Source organism: Artemia sp. Qi Xiang Cuo, chromosome 8, assembly GCF_049724085.1.
Source record: "Artemia sp. Qi Xiang Cuo chromosome 8, ASM4972408v1, whole genome shotgun sequence".
NCBI classification, from domain to species: domain Eukaryota; kingdom Metazoa; phylum Arthropoda; class Branchiopoda; order Anostraca; family Artemiidae; genus Artemia; species Artemia sp. Qi Xiang Cuo.
This window is the reverse complement of record NC_142801.1, coordinates 4,223,642-4,239,628: the sequence shown is the minus strand read 5'-3', so window position 1 is coordinate 4,239,628 and position 15,987 is coordinate 4,223,642. Positions and strand designations below refer to the sequence as shown.

Genomic DNA, 15,987 nt, shown 5'->3' with positions numbered 1-15,987 from the left:
TACTAATGCAAAAAAAAACTGGTAGCAAAAAAAAGAGAGTATCTAATACGAAATATCAGATAATTCCCGACCTTCCAAAGAGAGTAGGTGCCCAGAGCTCCCTCCTTCCGGTATGTTAGTCTGCAATTCAAGCAGCACTGCATATTTCTTTCTCAGAGAACATATCTAACATATCAGAGATATGTTAGAACATATCAGAGAACATATCTAAGTTACACCCAAGGATAAAGTATTATATACAGCATACAGCTAGAATCTAAAAATAAGCATCATTTAAATCTAAATGGTTATATATATTTAGTAATTCCAAAATGTTTTTACAAAAATGAATCAATATTAAGTCAAATCCCATACAAAACTATAGAATAATCACAAAATTTTAAAAATTCTAAGAAGCTAGAAGCCAAATTCTAGAATTCTAAGAAGTCAAAGAAGCTTCTTAGAATTCTAAGAAGCTAGAAGTCGAATTTTAAAATTATAAGAAGTCGAAGAAGCTTCTTAGAATTCTAAGAAGCTAGAATTCTAAGAAGTCGAAACTAGTTGTAAGTATAAGCAGAAAATTAAATATAAAGAGCTAGTTTCGAATTCACTAGGTGTAAAAAAAAAACAACAAAAAACAACCGACTAAATTCAACACAGACAGCTTCTTAACAGGGGTCAATATTTGCTTTTTAAAATACCAAAGCAGAAAAATAAAAACACCCCCCCCCCCTTGCACCCTCTTAGAACTGCTTAAAACCAAAAACCGGTTTTCTAAGATTTTCCTTTTGGTTGTTTCAAAACTAGTAGTTTTTGAGGCACTATCAAATTTCCACCAGTGTTGCCTCTTTGAACATAGAAAATAAATGAGAAAAAGGAAATTCAGTCTGTAAAAATTTAAACCTTTACAGTCTGCTGATTGTCAAAGACAATTAGACCTTTAAAGCAAAGCTGTAGATTTACAAACTGTTTAGTGCCAAGTGCCTTTAGTTTATTTTTCACCTACTTTTTTTTTGTTTTGGCAATTTGCCTGCTACTGCCAATTGGAGTAGCAGGCAAATCAAGTTTTCCCAAATCAAGTGAAAATGACAGTAAAAAGTAAAAAAATAGGCATTTGGTACCATAAAGGTACTTTATAATAATATAAAGATATATATGTACTAAAAAAACTAATCTGTTTCTGTTATGCTTGAATTATGCAGGTTTATCTTAGTTTTGACAAGATTTTGGAAGAAACTAACTTTCATCTGGGGGGGGGGGCGAACTCGGTCCTGGGATGGGAAAACCAAGGTATTGGAGGGGCAGTTGCCCCCTGCCCATAGCAAATTACGCACCTGAACTACATATGGAGGTGTTTTTCATTAACAATTGAATTTCCGGTCTTATGGATTTAACCCAAGATTTATATGGTTGTGTAGATTTCAACTTAACCACTTCAAATAATCAGATTCCATTTCACTGTCCTTGGTACTTCAAGCTATTAATATAGATTTAATTTATAATTGATATTAATATAGAATTAATAGAATATAGAATTCAAATACAATGAAAGAAGATTAATATTAATTTATGCTCAGAAAATCATAGTATCGAACAACAGAAACTAGGTTATGCAACCTTTCTCAGATAAGTCACAAGGCGGCGATTCTTTCAAAGCGAAAACGGCTTCGCTATGTTCGCTATGTTATTTGATTGAAAGCAAAGCTCTCTGAAGTCTTTTAAAAAAATGTCTCGGAGACAAAAATACTACATTGAATACTTATTCAAAAAGGAATACAAATAGTACATTTTAATCAATTTGTGTTTTGGTGAATTTTGATGCCATCTTGGAATGGGTTTTGGTAATTATTTTTTTTTTTAAACCCACAAAATTTTGGCAAATTTTAAATATGCTTCTGAAACATTCTATATGAGCCCAAATGTTTTGATTTTGTACGGTTTTATTACGGGGACAGAATTACAGCAAACCAAACACTGTACTAATATACTAGCTTAAAAATATATTCCTATACTGGCGTTAGACTCATACATTATTTTTACTAGTTCAAAGAGCGACATAAGACTTAAAGAGAATAGGAATTTTCTTGTATGTAAAAGGGGGGAGGGGAATGTTATATTTTACTGAATTTGCATTTTTATGCCACCTTAGAAGTGGTGCCCTATGACGGGAATGCACGTTGTAAAACGGATAGACAGCTTTTGTATTTCGGTGTTTGGTTGCAGAGCCCCCCCCCAAAAAAAAAATATATATCAAGTATTGACTGCTCAAATTATATGTATTTGTTTGGTACGGTACAGATTTTATATTTGATTAATTGTACATGTAGGTTGAACATAAATATATGCTACTTTTGTAAATTAAAGTTTTAGTACCACTGAGGGGAAATGAGATTGATAAAAAAAGGAAAGTACGTGTTGCCAGTGTATAGGCAGTAAGCTTTTGATTAATTCCAAAGAATAGAGACATGATTTTTTTTCGCTCTGATCCGAAACAAAAATAAACAAATATTCTCCCAGACGAGGGTAGTTTTCGTCGGGCGAGTTAAAATACGCTTGCCTAATAGAAAGTTCTCCTCTATGAACCCACTTTTACAGTATCATAAGGATAGACTCAATAATTTCTCCAAGAAATATGTCAGACATGTCCAGTGAGCAGGATATTATTGATATTCTACAGCCGGTCACAAATACGACAGTTCCGAGTTCTCAAAACCATACAGCTTTTTTCAGAGAATACGTTTTAATTTTGAATTACCAATTAAAATTGGTAATTCATTGGTAATTAATATTGCTCGTAAGTCATTTATGAGATTCCTTACTGGGTACATTTGCGCCTAAATAATGAGTAAAAAAAATTAAGAGCCAAAACAATGACACCTTTCTTGGGCGAATTTTCTGGAAGGTTCAGCCGGATATAGCACTACGCTAAAGAGTCGGAGTGTGTCTTGTTACGACGTATTTCTACTGGGGAGACCGATTGACCCCTCTGTGCTTCCAAGCGTCCGACTGTATATTTCGAGGCTCAGATATTACAACCTTTGGGACTAAGCTGTCCCGAAGACCTGAAAAAAGGCTGTTAAATGCATCTCTTTCTTTATTTCAGTGCAACGAAATAATCTGGTATTTATAGTTTGAAATCAATTTAATAAATTTTTAGTCAATAAATGGCAAAATTTATACGTCTGATACACATATTTTATTTTCATCTGAAGAGATTTTTATTGAGTCAAAGAGGTGAAAGGACTAATTTGGTAGTCCATATACCCTTATACAAATTTTGGAACTGGATGCTAAAGTGTTGAAAGTTAAAGTTTTCAAGAGTTGTGCGTGTTTTTTTTGTCTGCTCTTTTTGTTTTTCTTTTCATTTTTATACTCCTCTTCAGTGCATTTTTGTTGTGTACAGAGGGTAAAGATAAATTATTATTATTATTATATATTTAGGGCCGAATTTGTTCAACATCGAAATACAAGAAATTATAAGACTCAACATGACCCCGAAATAAAACATTAACTGGTCTGCAGGCCCTTGACACCACAAGCATCCTCTTTTACCTGTAAAGATCAGTGATTCCCACCGATTTTGGGCCAGGCCCCAGCTAGGTGTTTCTAATATCCTCATGTTCCTCTCGTAGTATTTAAATTTTCTTATTCAAAATTTTGAGTAAGCTTAGAATTCACTTGAAGTAAGCTTAGAAGACTAATTTGGTATCTTTTTTGTGGGTCGTCCTCTAGGCATATTTTATACCAATAAAAAATAATGTCTGGTAATAACACCTTTTATACAATGTATAATGTCACTGCAATGCAATCATTATGTTTTTCACTCTTTAAATGCATTAGAATGTGACGTCACCTAGAAAATAATGTGACGTCACATTAGAATGTGACGTCATTCACATAAAAAATAATTTTTCAAAATGAATACTATGAAGTATGGTCAGCCAGAAGGTGCACGTCCAACCCATGACCCATCAAAATATTGCTATGCCCCAATGGTGGGGCACATTGGGAATCACGGCTATAAATGATGACATAGGTGTTTTTTGCTGCGAGGCTTAGGAGATGGATGTAACACTTAATACACTTAGCAGGTCAATTCGGTTTTGTTCAGAATAAAAAATAATGTAATTGAAGGAGCCACTGGCCATATTTTGAACTTACCTACTCTAGAGTCCTAGTTTCCTACTTCCCTATTCAGACCCCCCCCCCCCTTCACAACCTGGCTCAACTGCCTTAATTTTACAATTTTTTCAGGATTATTGGGTATTTATCAGTATGAGTACACAGCTCGAGCGTTTTATCACGTTTGAAATAAAATTCCTGTGAATCATTTCAAAAATTATAATTCAAAATGCTTCAGGGTTTAATTTTTATGAATACCAAAAATTATTGCCCGTTCATTGACTTCTGAACAAGCAAAGAATTCGAATTTCAAAACTGTAATAGGTTCCTCAAAACATGCTGAATGGGCCTTAATCTTTGAACTTTAGCACTTTTTATTACGAGGGCAAGATTACAGACTAAACAAGTACTAAAATGATATTCAAGGTTTAAAAACAAATTCCTATACTAAGGCTAAGGCCTCTCACGCAAAGTGAGAGGGGAGTCGAGGTGTTGAGAATGAGTTCACGCCAAACCCTGAGCCCAAAATTCGACAAATAAGAAATTTAATTGAGCGAAGTAGGTTTTTTCTTCTATTGACAAACAGCGTCATTATCCCTTAAAAGAAGAAGAAAAAGGATACGTCTTTTACGTTTAGTATACGAGGATAGGTTTTCATATAAAACTAGCTTGTTTGCAAAAAAATTAATTAATTAATAATAATTAATCAGTGATACAATGCCAATCAACTTTAAATACTTTTAATTTTCGTTTTTGTTTTAGGATTTAAGCAATAAATAACCTTTAAAATCAAATTATATAGCGTAATAGCATGGCTTGATTTTGGCACGTAGTACATTACAGGAACATACACTGGAATTTATTTATTTATTTCAAATTCATTTCAATAAATTTATTTTAATTATTTATTTCAATAAATTTAATTTATTTCAAAGGGCCAGAGTTCCTAAAATCCCCCTATGTTACGTAAAATTATGGAAGAGAGGAATCAACCGAGAGGTATGTAAACAGTTGTTCCCCAATTACAGGGGTAGGAGGGGGTTTGACTCCCGTAATGTTTGTTCGTCTCGTAAAAACGAATCAAAAATGCATATAAACAAATTTTTGATGCGTTTTTTGTTTACCCCCCTCCCACGAAAAAAAAATCTTGGATACGATTCTCCGTATAATAATAATGAAAAATGCATAAACGGAGAATATGCGCATTATCTTGGGCATACAAAAATTTCGATTTCGTAATTGCTAGTACAATAAGCATTAAGGAATGACATTAAAAACGCATACATACATACATTAATTAATTTTTAAAACTATTTGGGAAAAATAATACAGAAGCTTCCTCTTCTTCATCAAGACACTTCAACCAATAGTACGTAGAAAAAAAAAACTCGATTTCAATTCGATAAACTGGCAATAATGTTACGACGATAACACCAAATCCTGCAATAGAAACACCAATCAATATTAATTATACACAGGAAATGGAAAACTATTCAAAATTAGCTGACAGAGCAGATACACAAATGAGGAAAAAAGAAGATATGGAATAAGACAATCAATGATGTAATGTTTTTTCTGTCTTTTTTTATGACTGGTCGAGAGATACCCAAAACAGAATAGAGGAGGAACCAGACGAGGTTGTCTTTTATTTCGACTTTCTTTCTCGGCAAAAGGAGTCACTGGGTTTTCTGACCCATAAGGGGTCCTAGAACTTAAACTTTTTTTGGTAATCGCGAAATTATTCTTGACTGATTTTAAACTTAAAGGTCGTGTACCTTGGGCCAAGAAGACCTTAAACTGCAACAAATTCTGCAAAAAAGGTGTAAGTTCAATATATAAATTTTTAAGTCTGAAGGCTTATAATTTACAGAGCATGTACCTTTGAAATATTTAGTTGAATTTATGAGCTTTGATTTAATTGTCCAGAAAGAGAAATATTATTTCAAAGATTATGTGCAGTAAAACGGTAAAAATCAAACTAAAAAAAAAAACAAGAAAAAAACGAGCATTGGGGCCGTTCTTCTTCTTTTTCTTCCGCAACTTCTTCTACTATAGTTCTCTATATTGGTTCCAACCTTTGAAAATTGTAGATACTTGGCTTTGCCTTGCGTTTCAACCGACTTGCCAAGGTCGGTTGGGAGGATCATCTTACGGTTTATCATGATCGCTGAGTTTGTTTGATGGTTGAAGACAATGGGCTTTTCTGACCTGAGCCTCGACTCAGTTTGATGAGTTGACCCAGAATAATAATGATAATGGTAGATGGTAGTAACTACTGTTGTAACCACAAAAATAAAAAAGAAACTACACACAAGCCTTCCATTTGCAAGCATTGAAGGATTTACAGCTGACGTCACTTACCGTGGTAAGTGGTTGAAAGATTGTAAAACGTAATCAAACTGAAAAGGAAACCATTGGGGTCGTTACCAATTACTATAATTGTTTCAATTATGGTATTTTTAAGCATTTGCTTCCACCGATTTTCTATTTTCGTTTCGACCCACTTATGGTCGAACTGCAGCTTACCATGGTCCCTGAGTATGGACTGGTAAGTAACTACTGGTGCATACATATAAATTAAAAGACGCTGCTCACTAGCTTTCAGTTTACAAGTATTGAAGGATTTATACTTTTTTTTGTTTCTAGTCGGTTGAGTGGAATCAACACCACAACTTGAGTTAAATAAGAAACTATGTCCGTGACGTCACTTATCGTGGTATCCAAAACTTCTGAGCTTAAAGGTTATAATAGCCCCACTATCTGCAATTGCCGCCGCTCTTCAGTACCGAACTGCGCTAACAATGACAAAAGATGGAGTAGGTATATTCGGCAAGGTAGTATCCGAGGGGGGGATCGGGTTTGAGCCCCCCAAAATTTTTATCAGACTCGTTTTGATGCATTTTTTAAGCCCCCCCCCCTGAACAAAAATCCTGAATTAACCCTTGATATTGGGCAATGATAAAACAGGTAAAAATAACACCATATATATAGTAAAAAACTGGTAAAAACGGTGAGACAGGTATATTGGAATAGAAAAATAAAAAAAAGAACTTATAAAGCTTAACATACACTGCTTATATAATCCAATTAAGGATTAAATAAGCATATATAATATATATCCCTCCCCCCTAAATTTTTTTAGGGGGGAGGGGCAAAATAGGTTCATCTGATAAACTTGCGTTAAGAGCAAGTTTAATTAATGCAAACTTGAGTTAATTAAGTAAATTACACTGCTTTAGACTACGGTAGGAGGGGCGCGCGCCCCCCTCGCCTCCCTGAATCCGCCACTGCCATATCCTTCCTTCAATCGAAGAAATGACTGAAAAGCTTCGAGTTCTGGCCAAAATGGGATAATTTATGGTCCTAGAATATGTGTTGACCCCTTCAGAGCTTTTAATGAAAACATAACAGACAAATGGCTATTAATTTACAAATGACAGAATAACCATTTCTGATTCAACTTCTGTCACTCCCATTCCACGATGGGTATCTGCACCCACATTGGATTTCATTTTAGGAAATTCCTGCATTTTTATCAGCCTATTCAAGGCCGTACACAGGGGGAAAGGTTAGAGGGTTTGACCCCCCCCCGAAATGTTTTTTCCGAATCGTAAAAACGTAACAAAAATGAATATAAACAAATTTTTGATAAGTTTTTTATACTCCCTCGAAAAAGTCCTTTTCTAACCCCCCCCACCGACAAAAATCCTGGATAAGACCCTGGCCCTATCCCAAAACAACCTAATTGGTTTAAGCCAAGGGAGCCACGTTCCTTTAGATTTCAAGAATTGGCTGAAAACCTGAAGTTTTTAACCAAAAGATATTCTATGGTCCCTGTATATGTCTTGGCAGGGACGTACGCAGGGGGGAGGGGGCTCCGGCCCCCCCCGAAATCTCACGATTTTTTTCATTTTCCCATAATTTTCTGATTTTTCTCACAGAATAATGGGTTTGAAGGATTTGGCCCCCCCGAAACAAATTGGGCCCCCCCGAAACAAATTCCTGCGTACGCGCCTGTGTCTTGGCCCCTTTCTATATTTTTTTTTTAATGAGATTTTAAAAATAGCTATAAAATTATAAATGTTTATCATAATAACAATTTCTAATTGTATTTTGTGACAACTTACCGCTAAGATTTACCGCAACCAGGGATTTTACTTTTTGAAAATGCTGCATCCCGCTGTGCAAAAAGAAGGGTACCATAGTGGCAATGCTACTTGGCACTTTTCATGGCCTAGTGACATTTGTAGGTAGATTTTGTCTGAAAATACCATTTCTACCTATAAAAATAGTCTTTGCTCAAAGCAAAGCTGTCAAAACACAAGTTGCCCTGCTAAATTGTTGGCAGCTTTTACAGTTCAGCTAATAGCAGCTTTGGAACTTTTTCCATGCCTGGCTGCATCTTTATCGCTAAACACAAAACAACTTCCTTAGCACAATCTAGGGAAGACTTATGCCCGAGCCACATCATAGTCACGTCTTTCGATGAAAAAGCCACATTGTATTAATGGTATGGCATTTTTCTTAATTTTGGACCAACACTTGTATTTCAGAAGCGGAAAATTAAAATTGGAAGAAATTGGTTTTAAAGAGTTTGGACCAACACTAGTTTGTCTCCGACTGTTCTCTACCAATACTGCGTTTTCTTAACTTTTGTCAGACTCCTGTCAAAGATAGAAAAACTGCTGTTCTAAGTTTCCATGTTTTCTAGTTTAAAAAATTATGCCTGAAATCTCGACTCTGATTATTCAATCAAGAATTTCATGCTTGAAAGTTGAATTATGTTCAACTCGAGAAAGTACGAACAGGGAACATACTTGACGCTGTAGTCGTGCGAAATTTTGATTTTATCGACAAATGTGCCTATACATAATGTAGTCTAATGTTTAAATTTATAGTACAGTTCTATCACTTTATGTAATGTAAATGTTTAGTATAATAGTATATTAATAATATAGTATAGTATATAATAATATATTAGTAATAGTAATATATAAGTAGTAAGTTATATAAAGGTTTCACGATTACAAGAATATACAGTGTTGTTTGACTATTACATTGCAAAAAGTGACCAAACCTTTTATATTATATACCTATAAAGTGATCAAACACGTTTTGAAAGTATAATTGAGATTGTATAACGCAAGCAGACTGGTTTTTGAGACACTTTCATCATAACGTTTTTTTTTTATCTTGAAGCATCATAACAGTTTATACAGCCAAATCGCATTCAAAATATTTTCTTGGAAAAAGATTTAAGTTTTGTATTAATTTTGGATATGTATGGATATTCATTGAGTTATATAATTAAGGAAGTTGCTAATTAAAGAATAGTAGGCTAAACTCAGAATTGATTGATTGACATATGCTGTTAAAAGATAAATCTCTTTGCAAAAAAGGATATAAAATTCGCGAATTGAACTGTATGAACGATCTTATTTGAATAATAGGGAAAAAACAGAGCTAGATAACATTTGCGAATTGGATCATATGAAGATGGAGGAAAAGGTTTAACTGATTAGCAGCTAAGGTAACCCCGCAGGGCTCGTTAACTGAGGTAATTTATTATAAATTTGAAACAACATCAATCTGTGAAAATGGCTAACGATGATTGACTGACTTTTTGAGTTGACCTAGCTTTACCTCTCCGGTGCGTTCTGTATAATACACAAGTAGTGTTTGAACAGTATTGTTAATTTAAAATAGGGTCTAACGTGATAGTATACTAAAAAGTTGATACTAAAAGAGATGTAGATGGCAAGAAAAGAATTCTAATAATGAAATTCAGAACAAACCTTATAAATCCTTGTAATTCAAGTAGTAAGATGTTTGTGAGTACGAACCGTCAAGGATCATAAGCACCAACGACCCTAACCACAAGAAAGCTCAACCCCCAAAGGTCCCCTATCTCCAAACTCGAAGGGGGACCCCTCCCCTCCAACTTTTTGGCCCCCGCGCTCAATTTTTTTTTAATTTTTTTTTTTTTTTTTTTAATCTTTTTTTTTAAATGATATATTTTTTTAAAATTTTTTTTAAATGTATTATAATGATATTAAAAATAATTAACCAAAAAAATCACATTTAATATTTTCCAAACTCAAAATGAGAATGGTATAGACTTGTTAGTACCAGACAGGTTGATCATAATCCGTTCTGCTTAAATTTTTGTCGGTCAAAATTAACTGAATTTATTTTTCATGATAAACAAGTTTTTTTTTTTTAGGTTAAATCAGTGCTTTAAACACAGAGGGATCTGTTTAGTTTTCTGTAAATTACAGAGTAGGAAGAGACTTTAATTCAAAGAGAATATTTTTTATTTGAAAGGATATTAGTAGAGGAAAAAAATGAGGGATGCATTTACATTATTGGAGATTAATGATGGAGCTAACAACAGTGATGTAATTACTTCTTTAGTTTACGAGATTTGCGAATTTTTTTTTGCGAAAAGATATTTGCGAAAAGATATTTGCGTAGACGCTTACAAGGGGCATTGCTAGAAAGTATTCAATAGCTTAATTGAAAAGTAACGATAGAATGAAATTGTGACTTGACCTAGCTTTACCTCGCCGATGTGGTCTGTATAATACGTAATTAACGTTTGAAAAATATTGTCAATTTAAAAAGAACTGGCTTAAAAGTGTTATGAGGGGGGTGGGTTGCATAGAGGGGTGAGGTGCACGAGGGTTCAGTTAAAGTGGATACAGTTGAACGGTGGGATTTCGGTTATACACGGGTTCAGTTACAAGGGGGGTTCAGTTGCACGGGGGGGTACCCCTTTTTTTTTTTTCGTAAATAGGTCTCCCTGTTTTCAGAAACGCTTCACTAAAAATAAGGCTATTGTGTCTTTATGAACTTTCTGTGCGAGGCAGGGATAACTATTTAGTTTAAATAATTCTAGGAGGAATCGAGTTTTGTGGCTGGTGTGGAAAAATGGTACTTGTTAAATATTCGGGTAAACATTCGACTATAAATAAGGCTATTGCGTCTTTCTGAACTGTCTGTTGGAGGCGGGGGAAAGTATTTAGTTTAAATAGCTCTAGGAGGAATTGAGTTTTGTGGATGGTGTTGAAAAATGGTAAGTGTTGAATATTTGGGTAAACATACGGATAAGAAACGCTTCACTATAAATAAGTCTATTGTGTCTTTCTGAACTATCTGTGCGAGGCAGGGATAACTATTTAGTTTAAATAATTCTAGGAGGAATTGAGTTTTGTGGGTGGTGTGGAAAAATGGTACTTGTTAAATATTCGGGTAAACATTCGTCTATAAATATGGCTATTGCGTCTTTCTGAACTTTCTGTTGGAGGCGGGGGTAAGTATTTAGTTTAAATAATTCTAGGAGGAATTGAGTTTTGTGGATGGTGTTGAAAAATGGTACGTGTTGAATATTTGGGTAAACATACGGCTAAGAAACGCTTCACTATAAATAAGGCTATTGTGTCTTTCTGAACTTTCTGTGCGAGGCAGGGATAACTATTTAGTTTAAATAATTCTAGGAGGAATTGAGTTTTGTGGCTGGTGTGGAAAAATGGTACTTGTTAAATATTCGGGTAAACATTCGACTATAAATATGGCTATTGCGTCTTTCTGAACTTTCTCTTGTAGGCGGGGGTAAGTATTTAGTTTAAATAATTCTAGGAGGAATTGAGTTTTGTGGTGGGTGTTGAAAAATGGTATGTGTTGAATATTTGGGTAAACATACGGTTAAGAAACTCTTCACTATAAATATGTCTATTGTGTCTTTCTGAACTGTCTGTGCGAGGCAGGGATAGCTATTTAGTTTAAATAATTCTAGGAGGAATTGAGTTTTGTGGCTGGTGTGGAAAAATGGTACTTGTTAAATATTCGGGTAAACATTCGACTATACATATGGCTATTGCGTCTTTCTGAAATTTCTGTTGGAGCAGGGGGTAAGTATTTAGTTTAAATATTTCTAGGATGAATTGAGTTTTGTGGATGGTGTTGAAAAATGGTACGTGTTGAATATTTGGGTCAACATACGGCTAAGAAACGCTTCACTATAAATAAGGCTATTGTGTCTTTCTGAACTGTCTGTGCGAGGCAGGGGTAGCTATTTAGTTTAAATAATTCTCGGAGGAATTGAGTTTTGTGGCTGGTGTGGAAAAATGGTACTTGTTAAATATTCGGGTAAACATTCGACTATAAATATGGCTATTGCGTCTTTCTGAACTTTCTGTTGGAGGCGGGGGTAAGTATTTAGTTTAAATAGTTCTAGGAGGAATTGAGTTTTGTGGCTGGTGTGGAAAAATGGTACTTGTTAAATATTCGGGTAAACATTCGACTATAAATAAGGCTATTGCTTCTTTCTGAACTTTCTGTTGGAGGCGGGGGTTAGTATTTAGTTTAAATATTTCTAGGAGGAATTGAGTTTTGTGGATGGTGTTGAAAAATGGTACGTGTTGAATATTTGGGTAAACATACGGCTAAGAAACGCTTCACTATAAATAAGGGTATTGTGTCTTTCTGAACTGTCTGTGAGAGGCAGGTATAACTATTTAGTTTAAATAATTCTAGGAGGAATTGAGTTTTATGACTGGTGTGGAAAAATGGTACTTGTTAAATATTCGGGTGGTTTTTCTTTACTTGGTGGTCATTAAAAACGAAATTTTTGTGTTAAATAAGTAGTTTTTGTATCCTTTAAAAGAGCTTTACAGGGATTGAGAGACTCAGTTGCCTAATTCCTTGTGGTTTTTCTTTACTTTTTTTTCATTAAAAAATTAATGTTTTTGTTAAATCATAAGTTTTTGTATCTTTTAAAAGAGCTTTACGGGGATTGAGAGACTCAGTTGCCGTATTCCGTGTGTTTTTTCTTTACTTGATGGTCATTAAAAACGTAATTTTTGTGTTAAATAAGTAGTTTTTGTATATTTTAAAAGAGCTTTAAGGGGATTGAGAGACTCAGTTAGCGGATTCGGTGTGGTTTGTCTTTTCTTGATGGTCAATAAAAACGAAATTTTTTGTGTTAAATAAGTAGTTTTTGTATCTTTTAAAAGAGCTTTACGGGTATTGAGAGACTCAGTTGCCGGATTCCGTGTGGTTTTTCTTTACTTGGTGGTCATTAAAGACGAAATTTTTGTGTTAAATAAGTAGTTTTTGTATCTTTTAAAAGATCTTTCCGGGTTTTGAGAGACTCAGTTGCCGGATTCAGTGTGGTTTTTCTTTACTTGGTGGTCATTAAAAACGAAATTTTTGTGTTAAATAAGTAGTTTTTGTATCTTTTAAAAGAGCTTTACGGGGATTGAGAGACTCAGTTTTACCTTGTCACAGTTACATTTTCATGATTTTGCAAAGTTCATTTTGAATTTCTTTCGTTGAAATGCAAGAGTTGGAATATTTCAGTAGTGCTTGGTTGTGTTTTACCTTGTCACAGTTACATTTTCTTGATTTTTCAAAGTTCATTTTGAATTTCTTTTGTTGAAATGCAAGAGTTGGAATATTTCAGTAGTGTTTGGTTGTGTTTTACCTTGTCACAGTTAAATTTTCTTGATTTTTCAAAGTTCATTTTGAATTTCTTTCGTTGAAATGCAAGAGTTGTAATATTTCAGTAGTGTTAGGTTGTGATTTACCTTTATAAATTACATTTTATTGATTTTTCAAAGTTCATTTTGAATTTATTTCCTTGAAATGCAAGAGTTGGAATATTTCAGTTGTGTTTGTTTATGGTTTACCTTGTCACAGTTACATTTTCTTGATTTTTCAAAGTTCATTTTGAATTTCTTTCGCTGAAATGCAAGAGTTGGAATATTTCAGTTGTGTTTGATTGTGGTTTACCTTGTAACAGTTACATTTTCTTTATTTTTCAAAGTTCATTTTGAATTTATTTCGATGAAATGCAAGAGTTGGAATAATTCAGTGTCACAGTTACATTTTATTGATTTTTAAAAGTTCATTTTGAATTTCTTTAGTTTAAATTCAAGATTTGGTATTTGTCTGGTTATTTTTTTTGTTTTTGAACTTGTCATTGTTTCATTTTCATGATTTTTCAAAGTTCATTTTGAATTTGTTTCGTTTAAATGCAAGAGTTGGAATAGTTAAGTAATGTTTGTTTATGATTTACCTTGCGCAAGTTAAATTTAATTATTTTTCAAATTTCATTTTTAATTTATTTCGTTGAAATGACAGAGTTGGAATATTTAAGTAGTGTTTGGTTGTGTTTTACCTTGTCACAGTTACATTTTCTTGATTTTTCAAAATATCAATTTTTTTTTGTATAGGTTTAATTCAAGTGTTTGTATTATTAAGGTTTTTTTTTTGGTGTTTTTAAATGTTAAATTTTAAATTTTATTTATTTTTAAATTTTAATTTTTAATTTCTTTCTTTTAAATGAAAGAGTTTGAATATTTCAGTAGTGTTTGGTTTTGGTTTACCTTGTCAAAGTTACATTTTCTTGATTTTTCAAAGTTCATTTTGAATTTCTTTCATTGAAATGTAAGAGTTGGACTATTTCAGTAGTGTTTGTTTGTGGTTTACCTTGTCACAGTTACATTTTCATGATTTTTCATAATTCATTTTGAATTTTTTACGCTGAAATGCAAGAGTTGTAATATTTCAGTAGCGTTTTGTCGAGTTTTAACTGGTTACTGTTATTTTTTGCTGTTTTTTCATTGTTCATTTTGAACTTATATATTTTTATTTAATGAGATGGTCATTTTGTGTCGAGGGGGGGTTTGGTTTACCTTTTCACCGTTCAATTTTCTTGATTTTTAAAATTTCATTTAGACTTTCTTTAGTTGAAATGGAAGAGTTGGAATATTTAAGTAGTGTTTGTTTATGTTTTACATTGTATCATTTAATTTTTCATTTTTTTACAATGCTCATTTGAATTGGTATCTTTGAAAAGTTCTATCTGAATTATTTTTGTAGTGTCTGCTTATGGTTTACCTTGTCACAGTTACATTCTATTTATTGTTCAAAGCTCATTTCGATTATCTTTTGTTGAACAGTACTAGCTGGACTATTTCAGCAGCATTTGGTCGTGGTTTACCATGTCACAGTTACATTTTCTTGATTTTTAAAAGTTCATTTTGAATTTCTTTCATTGAAATGCAAGAGTTGGAATATTTCAGTAGTGTTTGATTGTGGTTTACCTTGTCACAGTTACATTTTCGTGATTTTTCAAAGTTCATTTTGAATTTCTTTCGTTGAAATGCAAGAGTTGGAATATTTCAGTAGTGTTTGGTTGTGGTTTACCTTGTCAAAGTTACATTTTCTTGATTTTTTAAAGTTCATTTTGAATTTTTTTTGTTGAAATGCAAGATTTGGACTATTTTACTGGTGTTTGACTATGTTTTAACATGTCACAGTTACATTTTCTGGATTTTTCAAATTTAATTTTGATTTTTTTTCCTTGAAAAGCTTTAGTTGGACTATCTAATTAGTGATTGGTTATTTTTTAACGTGTCAAATTTTAAATGTCCTTAGTGGTCATTTTTCTTGGAGTTGTTCTTTAGTTTTTGTCCTATATTTGGAATATTTCATTAGTGTTTTTTTGTGGTTTACCTTGTAACAGTTAAATTTTCTAGATATTTCAAAGTTAATTTTGAATTTCTGTCGTTGAAGTGCACGAGTTGGAATATTTCAGTAGTGTTTTGGTTGTGGTTTACCTTGTCACAGTTACATTTTCTTGATTTTTCAAAGTTCATTTTTAATTTCTTTCTTTGAAATGCAAGAGTTGGAATATTTCAGTATTTTTTGGTTGTGGTTTACCTTGTCACAGTTACATTTTCTTGATTTTTAAAAGTTAATTTTGATTTTATTTCTTTGAAATTAACGTGATGGTATATTTAAGTAGTGTTAGGTTGTGGTTTACCATGTCACAGTTCCAGTTTCTTGATTTTTCAATTTTATTTTTGAATTTATATATGT

General features: G+C 33.1%; 1 protein-coding gene across 4 annotated transcripts in view; it reads right to left on the bottom strand.

The window, feature by feature from the left end:
* Window positions 1-278: 278 nt before the first annotated feature.
* Window positions 279-15,987, bottom strand: part of BNIP3 (BCL2 interacting protein 3) — a 116,471-nt gene continuing 100,762 nt past the window's right edge. For all 4 annotated transcript variants that reach the window (XM_089093151.1, XM_089093150.1, XM_089093153.1 and 1 more), the window contains exon 5: window positions 279-5,541. In XM_089093151.1, coding sequence (XP_088949277.1) covers window positions 5,496-5,541 — 46 coding nt within the window. In that variant the 3' untranslated portion in view covers window positions 279-5,495. The remainder of the gene's footprint in view (window positions 5,542-15,987) is intronic.